Here is an 18,855-nt window from a genome sequence, read left to right on the forward strand (position 1 = left end):
AATGAACAGAAGTCAGGTCTCTGTTATTAAGAACTGATCAGTACTGCAGATATATCATGAGATGTAGATATTTCTAGAATTTGTAAATTTCTACAGATGATTTATCTATATATATTTATGAATTACTGCCCTTCTTATAGATCTGTTAAAGAGAAGTATGAAAGATAGAAAAATAGAATTATTTACTCTCACTCAAGACATTATACAGATATTTGCAGAATTAAAACAAGCTTTTACAGATATTATAATACTGAATCACTTTAACTCTGACTTACTCAGTCAGTATGAGACTGATATATTTAGAAATAAGATCTGTGAAATCTTTTCACAGTTGATATCAGAGATCTTTCAATATTGAAAGAATCAGTGAATAATCACTTCTAAGAATACAGATAATAAATTATCTATAAAAGAAGACTTTTTCATAGAGTCTATAAGACACTGTGAATAAAGATCAGTGATTTTCTTCTTTAAGAAGTTATCACTCACACAGAGAAGATATAATACTCATAATCAGAAGATATTAGTAATTATCAAATTCTTTAAGATCTGATAACATTATCTTCAGAGTAGTAAGTACTCAGTGTAAGTTCTCACTAATTATACAAATCTGCATTACTTCTTAACAATAAAGAGCTTGACAGAATATTAAGTCAGATGAGTGAAGCTGCTTTCAGAGTATGATTTCTATATTTAATATTATTCAGATTAGCTTAATTCTGTCAATATATTATCTAAGCAGTCTGATTATAATATTATTGATGCAGAGAAGAATTCTATAAAAGAATCTCTATTATTACTGCAGAAGAAGCTGACTGCAGAGAGTTGAGATTCTCTAAAACTCAGAAACAGCACTGATAAGACAGCTGTATGACTCAGTATAGAAGATGAAAGAAAACCTGAGTTCTCATAGAGATCTGACACTGAAGATTATAAGCTTCTTATATTATATCTTACAATTATTGAATTAATAAGAAATGAAATAATCTATAATCTTTCAATCTGACTACTTTTGAAATTCATTGATAAGTTATAGAAGAAGGATATCTCTATTACAGCTTGAATTCAGAAGTTAAAGAAGAAAGAATTCAGTTTAAACTTAGAAGAGACAGACTCTGAGTGAGACAGTGTCACTAAGAAATCAATTCACTGATAACTAGAAGAATATAGACTTCTACTACTGAATAATTCAGTCTTCATTTCTTGTAGTAGAGTGATGTGCTAGAAGTTATTAAAAATTCATCATAATAATTCTCATACAGAATACTTCAGATTAGAGAAGACTGAGAAGCTTCTAAAATATAAATATATTTAAAACAAGCTTCAGACAGATATCAAAGAGTATATTAAGACTTATAATATCTATCAAAGAATAAAGATTCTATAGTATAAGTAATATAACAAGTTAGTATCACTGTCTGTTTCAAAGAGCTTATAGCAGAATCTATTAATGAATTTCATAGTTAATCTACTGAAGTTGATAAGAGTTAAAGAATATAACTCAATTTTAATCATTATTGATTACTTTATAAATATAATCAGATATATCTCTACTTATAAAAAGATTAAAGCCTCTGAATTGACTGATCTGTTTTTAAATATTATTATTCATGATCATGATACTCTGAAATCATTAATAATAGATTAAGAATTCCTCTTTATCAGTAAATACTGATCAGCTTTTTACTATTATCTTATAATAAGATATCTTCTCAGTATTACATTTCATCTGCAGACAGATAACTAGACTGAATATCAGAATCAGACACTAGAACAGCATCTTTAAGTATTCTATTTATATCATTAAAATGATTGACTTAAACATCTTCTAACTGCTGAATTTGTATATAATAATATAAAGAATGCAATCTTAAAGATATCTTCTTTCTATACTTATTATAAATATAATTCTTCATTATTCAGTGACATTGTGAATAATATTTTAAAGAGAGAAATAGACAGTCAGAATATTAAACAGATACAGAGAACAGAGTATCTCTCAGTATCAGAAGTAAAAGTGAGATTGAAACTTTTGAATAAAATTTATAAGAAGATGATGAAAAGTATTCATCACACTCAGAAATAGTAGATAAAATACTATAATTAAAAATATCTTTCAATGAAGTTCTTAATAGAGAATTAAGTACTACTTTCAGCAAAGAATATCAAGATAATAAGACTATATAAGAAGCTCAGTGAGCAGTGACTAGAATCTTTCTCAGTAATAAAAGTAATGAGTAAATAGATATATAAGTTAAAATTACTCTCAGAATTGAAATCAATTTATTCTGTTTTTCACATTTTCTATTTGAAGCTCTATAAGTAACATCTCAGAGTAGAGCTGTCTCAGCTGAATAATATTAAGATTGAGAGTAATACTGAATATCTTATAAAGAAAATATTGAATAAGTAAATATATTATAGCAAGCTTCAATATCTTATTAAATAAGAAGAATATTTATTATCAGAGAATTCATGAGAACTGCTTGAGTATTTGAAAAATGCTGAGAAAGAGATTTCAAGCTATGAAACAGCTAGTAGAGACTGTCTCATTACACATCAGAGATGTTAAATAAGAAATATTACTTAAGACTTCTCATTTTTTTTAAAGAGTTTTTTAGAGATAATTTTACAATGATAAGTCAGTGTCTTATTAACTCTATAGCACTCTTCTTCTATTTTCTCTCAAAGAATTTTTAGAAGTTTAATGAGACTATACAAGTGTAAAATTCCTGAAGCAGTTAATAAGAAAAGAAAGAAATATTTAAAATTAATAAAGATTAATATTATTAACTCATGAGTCACTGCTATTCTAATAGAGTCACAGTCTGCTGAAAAAGTAAAAAGAGAGATCAGAGTCTACTTATTAATAATTATATTCTTATCAAACTTATTCTTCACTGTTAAAGTCTCTGACACTGATATCTTTATCTGCTGAGAAATTAGCACTGCAGTATTACAGAGAAGCATGCTATAGAAGAGTATAAGAGATGCTGAAAGTATTAACTTATCAACTTACAAAGCATCTCAGTTATCTATTTCAACTGAAGTAAGATTCTCTTCAATCAGTGATTAATCTTTACAGTACTTTCAACAGCAGTATCAGCTAATCTCTTCTTAAGATCAGTTATTCTGAGGTGTTTTTTTATCTCAGAGACTCACACTTTCATCTTCTTTTATAGATAAGTAAGAGAGATCTTTTCAGTCTTAATGAAATTCATCAATACTTGAAGCTCTGAGACTCTCACTCTGTACTACTTAAGTATCTAAGCTTCTTATCAGAGCTGATATAATATCTTTCTGTGAGATAATACTTATAGAGAGACAGAAGTTATTGTTATAGATATAATAGAAACAACAGAAGTGAGAGAAGAAGTAGATATATAAAATTCCTCTCTTCTTCAGCTGCTTAACATAGTGTAGATAAGTGATAGTGTCAGTCAGAGATTACACTGAAGTCTTCTCACAGAAAGAAGATAAAGAAACTGCAGAACTCTGCAGACTCAACTCAGCAGTATCTCAAGTAGAACTCAGATATGTCACATGAGAGAAACTACAGATTAAGCTTCTCAGAGTCACTATTCTCAGAATTAAGCTCTTTTCAGAGTTCTCTCTGAATAATCACACAGGGTCATATATCACTGTGTTGATTGAGAAGAGAGACAGTGTTGCAACAGCAGTGAGAGAGGCAGAGAACAGATCAGATATAGACAAACCAGCTGATAGAAGAAATGACATCTTACTACAAGGTACAGCTACTATCACTGCGGTCATAAGAGATGTAGAAGAGGAAGAAGATGTGATAATAAGAGTAATACTTCTGCAACTCATTGACACTGCTGTCTCTGTCTTTAGCCTGGCTTTCTTGACAGTCACAGAGACTACAGTCATATTATAAAGACATTTATTACTCACTAGAAAACATCAGAATAAGTCTCTTATTATCTCTTAAGAATAATACTCTCATACACTCACTATTACAGATGAGAGAGAAGAAAGAAAAATATTTCATAGAGAAGAGAAATCTTTTCAAAAAATTCTGTCACTACTGTTAACTTTATCTCTAAAATACATTACTTTTACAGAGAATTTTATATATAGAATAGAATATAATAAGAGATCTGTAAGTCACTTATTAACTATATTTTTCACATTTCAAATCAATATATAAGAAACCTACTTATCATATATTTGATTTGAATGAAGATGAGAAAAGAAAGATCTACACAGTTAGTAGAAAAACTCATCTATTTCTTTATATTATATACAGTATATATACTGTTAAATCAGTTAACAATTATTACTATATAATAAAGATAATTTCTAATTCAGTAATCTTAAGAGCATCAGAACTATGTTCTTAAAGAGAAGAGTATTATTATATTTCTGACTGTGTCAAGATTCTGCTGCAGTTCTACACAGCTCATTACTTTCATGCAGATGAATTCATTCATTCTGCAGGCTGTCTGAATCAGTTTTCAATCACTCTATAACATTATTCAGATATATTATAGAAAGATCTGATTGATGAGTATAAGAATCTCACTTCTATGCAAGATCAGTAGATTACTCTTTCTTAGTAATAAGACACTGCTGAGATATTACTCCAGCTATTCTTACTCATGAAATGAGAGAAGAGTATTCACTCATTATCTATATAGAATAGCTAGATACTGACTTCTCATTAAAGAGGTCAGCAATTCATTTTTCTTCTACTGAAATATATACAAGAGTTACTGTGTGTCTTATACAATCTTCTTAGTATACTAAGTATCATATCTGTGATATTCTCATAATAACTCTGTAGTCTATGAGCTTACTATTCAAGCAAGATAGTTAAGCTCACTTATACAGCTTCTCAAACAACTACTTCTATGTAACACCGCTGACTAGCCACCGCTTTGATTCCGTCACGTTACACATAAAGTGTAAGAATTTGATTTTAAAATAGTAAATTTCTATATGTAAGAGAGAATATAATCTGATGAAGATGATATTATAGAGTAGTTAGTTATTATTATAAAGATCTAACTACTCTGCAGTCTTTTATATATAGTGAGTATTCACTGAGTGATCAGTGATAGACTGACTGTGTGACCGTGTCTGGGACCAGGACCAGATTTTTTGATAGTCTTATTACCAATTCGACTGATCCCATTACATGGTTTTAACATTAGATAGTAGTTTCATACTGTCCCAGTGAGACTTACTATCTACTCTTGTCACATTTTCCAAATGGGACCATGATTTCCACTTCTCAATTTAAATTATTTTTATTGCTTTAAATGACTTTAAATCTCATTTGAGTGTTATCAAAAAGCGTTACTTTTTAAAAAATTAAAAATAGTCTAAAAAAAACCTTAAAATGTCTAAAAATAGTAACTTTATGCCAAGAATGAGACTAAATGGGACCAAATGGGACCACTTTCTCATTTTTTTCAAGTCATGGTTCCATTTTAAGATCTGATATATAGTCACTTTACATGTTTTTTTGATAGCCAGTCCCAGCGGGATTCACGCCAAGAAATGTATGGGACCAGATCAAATGAGACCAAACGTGAAATTCATGGTCCCGGCGGCCAGTCTAATCAGTGAACATCTTGCTTAGATAAAAGCAGTTAATCTGTAGAAAGAAAATTCAACAATTTCTGAGTTTCTGCAGTAAAATATATATAAATTAAAGTATATAATTTGTAATTCTTTCAGTTATGACAGATAGTTACTGATTGATAAAGCTTGAAATATAAGAATAAGTACTTATAGATGATTATTCAGAGATTTGCAGTTTAATATAATATATACTGATAATTACTCAAAGTATTCACAGTAAAAAGATAAATATAAAGATTAATTATATAACAGTATTTAAGCTGAGTTATGAATATTAATCATGAACTTTAGTCTATATCATTATATATAGTCAAGAGCTGCTAACTTTATTGATTATATAAGAGATAGAAATAGAGGTAAAAAATCTGTAAAAAGTAAGATTTCTTACAACTCTTCAGAGAGTTGAAATTAAGACAGTTAAAACTATGAAAAATTTATTGTAATATAATAATTTTGATAAATTTTAATCTGTAGCAGATTCTATAGATTTTATATAATATATTTATACTTTTTATATTATATATAGATATAGTATTAAATAATAATAATAATTTAAAATTCAGAATATTTATAAATATTATAATTACAGTTATATTAAAGTTACACTGAAATACACTCATTACAGAGACTAAGTGTGCTTAACATGATTAACTCAGATTTAATTTAAGTATATTTAAATTCATATTAAAATTTATATCTAAGTGAATTATATATATTTATAAATTAATACTGAAAAAGTATGAAAAAATACTTCTTTTCTCTTTTCTTCTTTAATTATTAGCTAGCTTTATTTACATTCTTAATATACTTTTTACTTTTCTGCTTTTTATATTCTATTAGTTCTTCAGACTGTTTATTTTCATTTAATAGTATTTGAATTCTCAAATTTCTGTGAAAATTAAAGAGATTAGAGATGAAAGATTTAATTGAATAAATAAAAGCTATAAAAATTTCTCTTTTTAACAATGTTTTTAATCTACTAAATAGTCAGAAATATACATAATGAACTTTACCTTTTCTTTCCAGGTAAATATACCGGATACGAAAGACTGAACAAAAAAAGTATTAAATTCTCATTAAACAGCACATTTATTCAAAATAATACTGAAAGTTTATTTGAAATTATCAATCACAAGCCCAAAGTAACTTGAAATAAGAGTATTAAATCTATACGTGCAAATACAATCAATGCAGGCAATCAATTGAGTGATATAAAAGAAGATAAACCTCATTTTAGATTTTCATCATATATTTTGAGATGGCTCAATATTATATAGTCTCTTCATTCAAGGAAAATAGAAATGATACCAGAGAATCTTTCAAAGATTTTATATATGACTTCAAGCGAGACAGTACTGTACTGAGAGAAATAACAAGACAAATGAGAAACAAAAAAACATGCCTCGCTTCAGATCACGCTAACCTACCTAGCTGGATCTATTTGAACTGATCCTCCGTCACACCGTCACCCATGGCGCTGGTGCTGCTAATACCACCAGTGACCATCTTCAACAGCTCATCAACATAGTTAGCACCACTCCATTTCTGGTGGGTAACAACGTCGACCCCGAGCTCCATCTCTGGCTCCTGGACAAGCTCGCCGTACGCACGCATGCCCTGCATGGCATACGCCTTGGCGAACTGGTCGGAGATGAGAGCGGTGGTATGCAGGCCGGCAAGGGTGATGAACTGCCAGCAGTAACCGAGCTCGCCAAGGCGGCGGATGTAGGTTTCCTGCTCGTCACATGGCATGGCAGCCTTCCAGTTGAATGAGGGGGACAGGTTGTACGCGAGTCTGTAGAAAACGGTGTCTGTTAGTAAAGGACAAAACAAAATGGCTATGACCAGTTTGGCGTTCTAAGAGATGCGAGGGTTGAACATACTTCTGTTCGGGCCAGACGGCGTGGACCCCGTCAGCGAACTCCTTGGCCTGAGCGTAGTCGGGGAGCTTGCTCTCCATCCAGATGAGATCGGCGAAAGGCGCAAAGGCTACAGCACGGTTGACAGCGCACTGGGTGCCGCCACGGTAACGGTAGTAACCTTCCCGGGTTCTAGCCGCATCCCAGCAGAAGTAGACATCTACTCCGGTGAGTTCCTTGGCGATGGCGCGAGCCTCCTGGTTGCTCTTGCCCTTGACATCACGCAGGAACTTGTCGATAACTGCCTGCTTGTTGGAGACAGAGCTAGCCTTGATTTGATCAACAACGGCCTCGGAGAAAAGTTTCAGTCCGGCTTCGGCGTTCCATTTGTCCTCGATTTCCTGGAGTTGGGCTCCAGTCTTGCCGGCCTGTTCAGCAGCCATCATCAGGTCGTTGAGTGGCTTGATATTAGGGTTCGTGGAGCCGATAACGAAGGCATGATCCCGGTGATCGATGGTGGAGGTGATGAGGGTTGCGGCTTCCGAATCCGTTCTGGCAACAGCCAAGAGATCGGTTCCTGCAATGGAATTAGTATCTTTCATTCCTTTTCAAAACACTTTTACTCTTTTGCTTGAGTATGACTCTCACCCATAATATCAGCCTGTGCACGGATGGCCACAAGTCTGTTGATGTGCTCGCTAATGGGCACCAGGACTTTGCCAGCCATGTGGCCACACTTCTTCGTTCCGGGAGCTTGATCCTCGACATGAATACCAGCAGCTCCGCGTTCGATGAAAAGCTTGGTCAGCTTCATGACAGCGGTTAAGCCTCCATGGCCGGTATCGGCATCCGCAATGATGGGTCTGAGGTAATCGATGTTGGCAAGCGATGCGCGTTGCGACTTAGAAGCCCTCAATCTTTCCTCGCGCTGCTTGCGATCGTGGAACAACTGAGCCATCCATAATTGGTTGACCTTGTTGGGTACCGTGTTCTATGCAATTGTTAGTAGGACAATTTTCCGAAAATTTTTCGTTTTTTGAACGGCAACTCACCATGGGGTAATCAGCAAGATCGGGGGAAGGCTCGTCGGTTGATGATGCAGTGGAAGAGCTCTGCCAGCCGGAGACGTAGACGGTGTCGAGATATTTCACCATCTGGGTAAGCATAGTAGGTTCCAAGCAGCCATAGGTGAAACTGGCAGTTTTGTTCTGTGAGGTGATTACCAACTAGATCAGCATTCTGCACCTCCGAGTATTAATTAAGGCATTGAAATAAAAGTTCTAGTATACCTTGAAGTGATCCTCGAGGAGTCTCCATAGCTTTTTGCTCTGAACATTTGATGGATATTCAATCTTCAAGTTTCCTCTCTTAGCCACAATTTGCTCGGCAGTGAACGGCCGCTTGGTGTACCGCCATCTCGAATCCTGCCACCATTGTTTAACTGCCTGAACATCAGCCAGGTATTGCTGCTCTTCCTGCTCAATTGAAGCCATGATTGCTGTTTTTTTTACCTATGAATCAGGTTTATGATTCAAAAATTAACAATCAGAAAATAAAATAAAAAGGAAAATTGGTTGACAGCGAGATCTGGGTACTTAAATCAGTTTCACCCGCCGACGTCACAGAAAAAGCGCAGCCAATGGGAACTCACGAAAAAAATACCCCAAGCCAGGTCTCGGCGATTTGCACCTGGGATTCTCAATAACCAAGCCTGGTATTCACCTCAAGCTTTCAATATATTTTCCATTAAGCTGACGCTGTGTCAGTGAGTAGATAAAAGACGGAGCAAGATATAAAAAGACAGCAGAAACATATATCAGCTGTATATCAACGAACATGCGAAGAAATTATCCGCAGCGGCATGAGTTCAACACCTGCGCCAGGCAGGTTTTTGCCCCGAGGCAAAAAGTTGACTTTGAAGAAAAGTGGCTACGACTGGGCACGGTACGGATCCCGAGACAGAGGGCATTTTCGTCTTGGTCCCGGCGAGCCCACCCGTGACACCAATACACCATTATTATTATTGAGTGAGCGTGGAATCTGATTGCTGCGAGGGCAAAATCGACCCTCGGCCATATGGAGCTGGGTAACTAAGTTAGCGTAAACAGGATGGTGACATTCTGTCGAATAGATATATTTCTCCTAAAGATATGTCCGATGCTTTTGCTCTCCATGACTGTTCAAATAACATGGCTATCACAGGCCGCCGATCACAGGCCGTTGATCTGATGGAGGGAATTGCCTCTATATGTGAGCTCTTGAGAAAAGTCTGGCAGATGTTCGTCACTTTTTCTGAGCTTTTACAGAGTGTGTATGGCATCATTGGCATGTATCAAGGTGGGGCTTCACATGAAAAATGACCCTCAAAACAGCCACATTACAGACTTCAATACGCATGTGCTAATTTCTGCTCCTGTCCCCAGGGTCCAGTCTGCGTCAAGCCACCGCAGTACAACGACCGTATGTACAGCCAACAGTCTACACGTATAACATTTACAGATTACAGATATGGTCCATCGGTCCTAAACGGAGCTTCTCCAGATCAAGTATGGGGATAGATGGACACATTCCCTGCGTCGCAAGAACCATGAGAAAGATGTTATTAGTTAATATTCAGGCTTAACTACTAACTTTAGTGCTGACAACCTGCAGGTCAACAGATAACTACATGTACAGTACCTACCATCATGACCTCTGAGTTTAGTAAGCCTTTGATCCAGAAGAAAGAAACGGAGCCGGGATTATTATATCAGTTCATCTCAGGGCGCATACTCACTCAGTAAGCTGTTGCTACCCCGGCCCGGTTTCTTGAGAAGTGGAAAATCCCCAACCGGCGTTTTACATTCGTGGTTGACTGTCCTGGCACGATCATCATCATCATCATCATCATCATAGACCACTAACAATTGTGGTCACTTTGCATCACCTGCCAGGAGCACGCGGGCAGGACTCTATGCTGAGTTGACCAAGAGGAGTGCAAAATAACAACCCTCATGATAGACATCAACTGCGATTTCTGGAACTCATCAATTACCAACACACAGGAGTTCCCAATATTTCTACCCTTGTGTGCTGTCTTGTCCCGAGCTACCCTGAAGACTGAATGAAGGCTGAGGGAGGGCGGAGATTTGGCTGGACCCTAACCCTTAGCTCCCTTGCTGCTGGCTCTAACAAAAAGTGAAATGGCCGGAGATTCGATGTTGAATCTTCCCCGTCTGTCTCTCCGCCGCTACCACTCTACTTCAAGTTGTACGTCTATCGGCTCCGGAAGAATGTCGTGTGCACAGAGGATTGGTTCGGGCATACTATACTGGCTTTTGACCGTCTTGGCCCAGTTGCGTAATAACAAGCATCAGTCTTGCTCACTTTCGTTTTCATGGTATTCGCTCTGACGCTGCATGAAATACGTCTTGAATTGAATCATCATGCTCAAGTCACTCTAATAGTTCACTTTTATGACCAGGGTGTAAACTTGAGGTGGGTCATTCTGGAAAGGCACATGAATCTCAGGCTCGATTGTACGACAGCTAATTAATTACAGGAAGTCAAAAACATATTTTACCAAATTTTATTTTATTTTATTTTATTTATGAAATAGGATAATAGTCACTTGTAGAAGAATCATGAGTTCGTGTGTAGCTGAATCATGCCAATTTTACAGTATATCTAACCCCCTAAATGCGGGTATGGAACGTTTGGGGGTGGCCATCCGAAGGGGCAAGATTCTTCCAACAATACATATTTAGACAGAAAATCGAATTGGAAGTAAGGTTGGACAATGCAGCTAATATCGTACTGCTGTGGCTTTGCTGAAGGTCTCGTAAGGAGTGCATGCGCCCAGCGCACGTCTCATATGAGCATTGAGGAATTCAAGACCATACACGAAACTTGCATTAACCCAACCAAATCTGTCGATGCAAAAGCAAAAATGATTTAGTTGCTTGTGAAGGAAGGGGAGGGGGGCATTTGGAAGATAGGTCAATCACTCACCCTTCTCGCGACACTCCCTTAAAATCTCTGCCTTGATTCCCATACTCAGCTTCAACCTTATGGGGATCAATGGGCCGCGTGACATCATACTTTTCCACAACAGCGCCGTTGAAATCCACAAACGCCTTTATGATCATGTAGAGCCATTTGTATGCTAGCCTCTCCGCGTCTTCCTGGTATCCATAACGAATCAACCCTGACCACGCCAGCATCTGCTGTGGCGCCCACCCGTACGGATAGTCCCACTGTCGGTTGGGCCTGTCGAGGCCAATTGGGCCCCTGGACTTCTCAGTTCCCGACACTAGGCCCCCATATACCTCGAATTTCGGGAGTGCTTCAGTGACTAGCCTTGAGGCTTGGCGAGGATTTGCAACCCCGGCCCACATGGTCCAAAACGTGGTGGCACTCTCATAGTCCGTTATCTCCTGCTCCACTGTGTTGTAGTCAAAATACATCCCCTTCGCTTCATCCCATAAATACTTATCTATCGCCGCTTTCCTGCGTCTGGCTCGACGATCCCACACAGCCGATGACTCGAATCCCTGGTCGGCGTTCTGTGACGTCCTGAACTCAGCTGGAATAGGCAGTTTGTCTTGGAAGTGATCCCGGATCGTTATGGCGATGTCGACTTCATATTTATAAAGGAGGGAGTTCAGATCGACGGTAGCGAGATTTGCGCAGACCTTCTCAAGGCGGTAGCTGGTGTCGTGCCCGGATTCTCTTACAGCGCGGTCGTGGAGAAAATATTCGTCTAATTCGGGATCTATGATCTCTCCATTGTTGTAGCCCTCGACAAATTTCTCGAAAGTTATTCCCAGCTTCTCTGCACGCGGCATCAATAGATGATAGAAATGAGACGATTCCGTTTCAGGAGGGACTCCAAGCCCATTTGGCCGGTACCTGGACAGCCCTGTAGCCGGATCATATCTTGGTTCAGCCATCCATACTGAATAGTACTCTTTAATGGCAGACAAAATTGCCGTGCGAAGGAAATCCTTGGCATCCGGCTCCGCTTTGATGCGGTCATAAACTCGAAGAGCCATATCAGTCAGGAATGGCGGTTGGGAGCGACAGAGATAATATGATCGGTTGGCGTTGAGGATCTTCCCATAATGTTTAATGCAGAAACAGAAATTCACGACCATGCTCTTCGCAAGGTCCACTCGATCACTCACTAACAGCCCCAAGGATTCCATATAGCTATCCCAGCCATAGAACTCATTAAAACGGCCACCAGGCACGACGAAAGGAACACCTCTCAGGTCCTCCATCCCGGTATCTGTGTTGGTATATTCCTCCATAGCCAAAGCGAGCAGTCCAGGTTTATCATTCAGTTCCTTAACGTACTCAGCAGTAGGCTCTCCTTCCGGGAGATACTGAACATCGAGGCGTAATTCCGGTTCGGAGTCAGCAATTTGCTTATAATATGCATACTGTTCGGGCGCTCCCGGAGGGACATATATACGGGGAACTGGGCCCGCAGTCCAATCTTTAGGATCCCTTGCAACAACCGCAATATTGGAGCCATCGATTCGTCGCGTAAGTGCGTTCCAGTAGGACTTTTTCACAAGACGTGAGAGTCTTGCAACAGGATTCTCATTCAGGCGTTGCTCATCAAGTATAATATGTTTACGCCCATAATCCTTTGCGAGGGTGAGTTCCTGAAGGAGATTCGAAAGCATATACGTGCCTCGTAAATCGAATCGATTGTAGCCAGACGATGCCGCGGTGCCTACAGCAAAGACCTAAGAAATGTGTAAGCAGAGATTTCAACCTGAAAGGGATAGCTGTCGTTTGACTCACCTTTGGCCCCTGGTCATCTATGGTTATTTGTACGTTGTTATCTGTATCTTCGCGCTCCAACAATGTCTCCAGCGTTGCATCGACATCGATGAGGAATTTACGGCTGTGCACTCGTTCATCTATTCCAGCTATCAGCCTCAAATTGCCGAAAAGGAACAATGCAATAATCACAATCAAAATGCTTACCATGACTTGTGCGCCTAGATGGAACAATGCCGATAAAGTCACGGAGATCAGTAAAGTCGAATCGTTTCAAATTCTGGGCTAAGCTGTTAGCCGCCGCTCAGGAAGATCAGGGAAAAGGTGATATTCAATGAGAGGGATAGCCGGTGGCCATGGATCAAGCACAGGTATCACTCACAGATGACAAAGTCCTTCGATGAGCCTGCGCTTGTCGTTTTAGATGCTCCTCGTGACCGTAATATATATCGGGCTCGGAAAAGGGGTCCGCATTAGATGCTCGCGAGGGACGCCTCCGCGCACTCAAAGAATGCTCCTCTACAGGTACGCTCATTATACAATGCTAGTCATAGAAAACGCATCCGGAGGACGTCGAGCACAATTGACTCCGTCGGAGCAACGGAACTTTTTTTCAGAGATAGCTTCAACTGAGCCAGATGGCGGAGCGGAAACTTTGGAATTTGGAGATGATATTGTAATGGGCGCCGCGAAAAACAATGAGATATGACACTTGAAAATATTCCAAATCAATAGTATCTCAGTGCTTGCTCGAGAGGAGTTCGCAGTGTTTTGTGGCCAAAAACCCTATTTTGCGTTTGCAAAGTTTGAGCAGAAGTCTGGTGATGTAGTAAGCTCCTGTAGGTCCACTAAATAGGCGGCGAGCGGTTCTTTGTCCCGATTAGTAGTATTCCTACAAAGCAACTTCTTGTACTGTGTACATTGTGGATCAAGCAAAATATTTTGATACAATTACGATGAACTAAGTATCCGCCGCGCAAGATATGCAAGTCAATGTCATAAAGGCGCATCCTTGCCTGTCGCCAGAGCCCAACTACTTCACAACGGTGACATATCAGTGACTACAGAATGTTATAAAGCCCCTCACCAAGATCAAGTAATATCAGGTAAACGTACAATTTTGGGGCTGCGTAGGGAGAGAGAACAGTGTTTAATAAGAGTCATTTGTAATAAAACATACATTATACTAGATGGAAAAAACCCCAAAAAAGACGACCGATCGCTTCTATCGTTTCTTACATTCGAATGATCTACAATTTAGCAGAGATGACACTGCCTCCATCAAGCGTAATGGTTGCACCATTAACATATGACCCAGCTCTACTACTGAGGAAAAGACAAGCACCAGCAACATCTTCTGGACTTCCAATGCGGCGCAGTGGAATGCCGGATTCTATCACGTCCTTATATTTCTTCAGCGTCGCGGCCATCATTTTACTTTCGAAAGGCCCGCAGGCCAGCGTGTTAGAGCTATAGGAAAGGGTTAGTAAGTTAGAAAGCATGTGCACGTATTACTTAGAAGATCGTAAGGGACTCACGTTATATTTCGCTTTCCAAGGTGGTTTGCTAGAACACGGCTAAGATGATGTAGGCCAGCCTTGCTCGCGCTATATGCGAATGTCTCGAGAGATGGGACTCTCAGCCCATCTATACTTCCAATGTTAATGATTCTTGCGGGGTCGCCTGCACTTGCGGCCTTTTCGAGTAGCGGAGTGAATAACTGCGTGACTTCGAACACGCGCTGTAAATTCAGGGTCAAGACTCTAGTCCACGCAGAGGACGGGTATTCGTCGTAAGGCTAGATACGGTTCCTGATAAGCATTGGGCTCGACAATATGCATCCGCAGCTCCGATTAACATATTCGAGCTTGTTGGGCGGCTGACACAACATGAGGGTTAATGGGGCATTCTTACCGCACCCCAATTGGAACCCGCATTATTTACCAAGCAGTGCAATTCTATAATTCCATGAATTAGTAACGAAGAAGTCCATTTGAAAAACGGGTCGTTTTGATATCGGGCTTGGCTAAAATATAGTATGCAGAGATGCAATACCCGCGCACCATTTGAAGAAGTACGAGAGTAACATACTGTTTTCTCTCTTCGCAAAGTCGTCCCGGAGCTTTTTGCAGTCATCCTCCTTGTATAAATTTGCAGGTATGCTAACGGCTTTCCCCTTCCCTAGAGCATTCAGCTCTTTAACGGCATTGTCGCAGGCTGCAGCGTCGCGACCGGTGATGTAGACAGTAGCGCCGTTAGTGACAAATCCCTCGGATATCATACGGCCAATGCCTTTCGCACCGCCAGTAACGAGGACGACTTTGCCCTGTAATCACATCGATGTCATAAGCTTCCCTCCTAGGTCTGAGTTTGGTGTGGATTTAGGCTTACCTTAACGTCAAAGAGGCTTGAGGAGTCCATTGTAACTGTCAGAATATACCAATGCAACAGTGCACCTTTCTATGCTGTTTGGAAGAATATATAAATCAACGGCGGAGCCGACGAGAATATCTTCACCGGCTTTGCCTTGCCGACGAACCACTAGGAAAGAACCGAGGCTGTCGGAAGTGGTAAAATGATTAATCCGGTGCTAATTTCAAACCAACATGATGAGCTAGTTAACGGACCTAATAAGTTAACTAGTTAGTTAATTGGAATCAACTCAAAAACAACCTAAACGCCGACCACAGGTACTACGTCTGCGAACCGTCTATAGACCGTGTCTGACAGCGTTGCATGGAGTTACGTATCTTCCCCGCTGCGTTCTCAGCTACTATCAGGTCCTCTATTTAAGATGGAGGAACTGCAAGCTAGACACCGAAAAGAATTGAAGGACCTACAGGGCCGCATCACTCAAAAGAAGAAGTCCGCTACGAAGAAGACACGCAAGGGTATTAATGATGAGTGCGAGCATCTCCAGCGTGAATTGCTTGACAAGCAACATGCTGAAATATCCACCCTCCTTCGTGAGACGGAGCCACTCACCGAAGATCTTGACAACCTCAAGCTAGCCAATGGTGCGGGGCACTCAGAGGTTCCCACGACGGACGATAACAACAGCTCGAATCACTCAACTCCTCTTATTCCCACCTCCGATACTCAGGCCACCTCATCAGAAATGCCCAAAGACACGCCTAAAAAGAAACCAAATCGTCAAAAAGCCCGGTTAGCCCGGCGCGCAGCTGAACAGGAGGCTGAAGCTGCTAGAGCTGCAGAGGAGGCGGCCAATCAGACAGATCATAGGGGCAACGAGAGGAAGAACATGGATGCAGTATTCTCTCGCCTTGGGCTAAAAGAGACGGAAATTCGCCCTGACGGACATTGTCTCTATGCCGCTGTTGCTACTCAACTTGGGGACAAGGGTATCCCTCTAAGCGCGTCTCCGTCAACTAAGGAAGGGTCAGGCCCCAAATGCGGGTATCAAACCGTTAGAGATACGACGGCCAGATATATTACAAACCACGCAGACGATTTTGCGCCATTTATCGAAGAACCCTTGCCTACGTACGTTCACAAAATAAGAGCCACTGCAGAATGGGGAGGTCAGCTGGAACTACAGGCTATTGCCCAAGCATACAATGTCCATGTTAATGTTGTCCAAGGAGATGGACGAATCGAGAAATTTGAACCCCAAAATAACAACAAGGAAGACAACAAAACAATATGGCTCGCCTATTATCGACACACGTATGGATTGGGGGAACATTACAACGCCCTAGCAAAAGCTTCTTGAAGATCAGAGTATTTAATTTGGAAATTATACAGAGGGGAGTTTCCGAATAACGCCGAACAAATGACGGCATCAGGCCGACAATTCCACAAACCCCTTTTTCCATATTAATCTCGGCGACGCCAAATTGCTACCCAGTCCTGGACATTTCCATTATCGTCTTTACCGACCTCGTGTGTCCTCTCTGGTTGCCAATGGGCGACGCGCTCCAGTCCAGCAGGACTCGCCTCTTTCAACGGATCCGTTTTAATATGGCCGTTTTCATACGGAATATCCTCCCCAGGATGGCTAAGATGTTCCATGTAAGCTGCGGGAGGGGATGCGAACGGAGGCCCTGCTGCTGCTGGGTCCTTCGCAGCAGGGAACTCGAGACAGATTAGGTTTCCATTTGGCGACGGCGCCAGCAACTGGGTCATACGGGCGGCCCATCGCGGGCGAAGGGCCGGGTTCAATGCACAAAAGAACTAAAGGACAGAATGAATAATATCAGTTTCCATATGTTAGACAGGGTTTCGTTATCAACTCAAATGATCTACTATCCAAGCATATCCTTATATTATAGCGTTCATAACATGGGATAAAAGAAGTGCCTGCAGGGGGTAATAATTATCTTACCGTATAATCGTAAATGAGATCAAACCCTCCCTCCTTAACACCAATCGTCTCCAACCAGTCATTCTTAAAAAAGTCCCCTTGAACAAACGTAATTTTCCCTTTACCTATGCGCTGATCCTGCACTGGAATATTATCCCCAACCCTAGCAGCTTCCTGGCGGCAAATCTCCACAGCAGTCTCACTGTATTCTAACCCGTACGCATCATATCCAAACCCTGCCAGCAGGAAAACATCAAAACCCCGCCCGCATCCGGGAACAAGAGCTCTTTTCCTCCTCCTGCCGTTACTCTCTGCTCCCCGCGGTGCTGCCGTTACCTCGTCATCTTGAAGTGCAGTTCCCAGGAGCCCGCGGCGCTGGAGAAGGGTATCCTCGAGTGCGGGGTTATACTCTCCGCGATCCCAGGGTGTGGTTTCGTTCTTCCAGAGCTCATCCCATGCTTCAACCTGGTTTTCCAGTTGGAATTTGGAGAAATGGTCACTCAATTTGGGTTGAGTTAGGGATGGTTTGGACATGGTGGAGTCTACAGGCGTAGGTGGCGGGATGAATGGCGGGGTATTGGATCCGGAGCTCGTAGTTAAGAGCAGTAGCGGTAAACGTGAACGTGAACAGTACGTATTTTCGGTCAAGATCAGAATGGAATTTGAAATTGCGAAGCCGATGACAGAGGATCATTGCCTGGTTGATACTGTCCATGCATTTAAGTCCGCTCCAACCGGAAAGCGCCTCATTGGTGGTAACTATAGAGTGGATGTTTGCATCTGTTTGTTTTGTGTCGCAGACCTACCTATAGGTACCTGAGAGGCATATGTGAAGGTCGGAAACCTCGATCAACCCTTTGTATGTGATCTTGAGGATATATTTTTTCTAGTATAGGGACTGTTTTAGTTGAGCCTACTTCAGATTGACTGTTGGTGAGATTGTTCCACGGGCAATTGTCCTTTTACGGGTTTTAAAATGGAAAATAGATGCACGGGTTACTTTGCCGAGTGAATCTCAACCATGTAATATAAAGCAATGCATTGATGCATTGATAGGGAGTCAGGTGTCTAAGATATAATGGAGATAGATACCCTACAAATATTTCAGTATGATGCTTCATTGCCTAAGTGAAGAAAACTCCGTCTAAGGATCACAATATTCTGAAGCGCACCCTCTGCTTGGAATGGTTAGGCTATTCACTGGGCTGGGAAGCAATGATGCGGGTATATCTGAAACAGTGAGATTTTTTTCGGTGAATTGTAAACTGATTGATATAACTTTATATGAAA

General features: G+C 40.2%; 6 protein-coding genes across 7 annotated transcripts; 2 read left to right on the forward strand and 4 right to left on the reverse strand.

Annotated features, from left to right (window-relative positions):
- Positions 1-6,868: 6,868 nt before the first annotated feature.
- Positions 6,869-9,718, reverse strand: BDBG_04918 (isocitrate lyase). Its single transcript, XM_002625008.2, has 6 exons — positions 9,121-9,718; positions 8,759-9,056; positions 8,522-8,677; positions 8,118-8,460; positions 7,494-8,046; positions 6,869-7,405 (listed from the first exon to the last, which is right to left on the reverse strand). The coding sequence occupies exons 2-6, from the start codon at positions 8,960-8,962 to the stop codon at positions 7,048-7,050; spliced, it is 1,614 nt and encodes a 537-aa protein (XP_002625054.1). The 5' UTR covers positions 8,963-9,056; positions 9,121-9,718; the 3' UTR covers positions 6,869-7,047.
- Positions 9,581-11,037, forward strand: BDBG_04919 (the record flags this gene model as incomplete). Of its 2 annotated transcripts, XM_031721901.1 has the most annotated exons (2): positions 9,581-9,806; positions 9,893-11,037. In XM_031721901.1, the coding sequence occupies 2 exons, from the start codon at positions 9,620-9,622 to the stop codon at positions 10,090-10,092; spliced, it is 387 nt and encodes a 128-aa protein (XP_031578413.1). In that variant the 3' UTR covers positions 10,093-11,037. The 2 variants fall into 2 exon arrangements, with proteins under 2 accessions (XP_031578413.1, XP_031578414.1); XM_031721902.1 differs by having other exon boundaries at positions 9,659-9,914.
- On the reverse strand, positions 10,193-14,068 carry BDBG_04920 (neutral trehalase). The gene is made up of 5 exons (XM_002625010.2): positions 13,624-14,068; positions 13,449-13,521; positions 13,263-13,381; positions 11,460-13,204; positions 10,193-11,377 (listed from the first exon to the last, which is right to left on the reverse strand). Exons 1-5 carry the CDS (start codon positions 13,774-13,776, stop codon positions 11,254-11,256), a joined length of 2,214 nt encoding a protein of 737 aa, XP_002625056.1. The 5' UTR covers positions 13,777-14,068; the 3' UTR covers positions 10,193-11,253.
- Positions 14,069-14,076: 8 nt separating this feature from the next.
- On the reverse strand, positions 14,077-15,805 carry BDBG_04921 (gluconate 5-dehydrogenase). The gene is made up of 5 exons (XM_002625011.2): positions 15,633-15,805; positions 15,333-15,567; positions 15,156-15,199; positions 14,780-15,039; positions 14,077-14,711 (listed from the first exon to the last, which is right to left on the reverse strand). The coding sequence occupies exons 1-5, from the start codon at positions 15,660-15,662 to the stop codon at positions 14,492-14,494; spliced, it is 789 nt and encodes a 262-aa protein (XP_002625057.1). The 5' UTR covers positions 15,663-15,805; the 3' UTR covers positions 14,077-14,491.
- On the forward strand, positions 15,744-17,921 carry BDBG_04922 (OTU domain-containing protein 6B). Its single transcript, XM_002625012.2, has one exon. The coding sequence runs from the start codon at positions 16,036-16,038 to the stop codon at positions 16,972-16,974; it is 939 nt and encodes a 312-aa protein (XP_002625058.1). The 5' UTR covers positions 15,744-16,035; the 3' UTR covers positions 16,975-17,921.
- On the reverse strand, positions 16,475-18,567 carry BDBG_04923 (thiol methyltransferase). The gene is made up of 2 exons (XM_002625013.2): positions 17,587-18,567; positions 16,475-17,435 (listed from the first exon to the last, which is right to left on the reverse strand). The coding sequence occupies exons 1-2, from the start codon at positions 18,097-18,099 to the stop codon at positions 17,079-17,081; spliced, it is 870 nt and encodes a 289-aa protein (XP_002625059.1). The 5' UTR covers positions 18,100-18,567; the 3' UTR covers positions 16,475-17,078.
- Positions 18,568-18,855: the final 288 nt, after the last annotated feature.

Source organism: Blastomyces gilchristii (genome assembly GCF_000003855.2).
Source record: "Blastomyces gilchristii SLH14081 genomic scaffold supercont1.8, whole genome shotgun sequence".
In the NCBI taxonomy this organism is placed as follows: Eukaryota; Fungi; Ascomycota; class Eurotiomycetes; order Onygenales; family Ajellomycetaceae; genus Blastomyces; species Blastomyces gilchristii.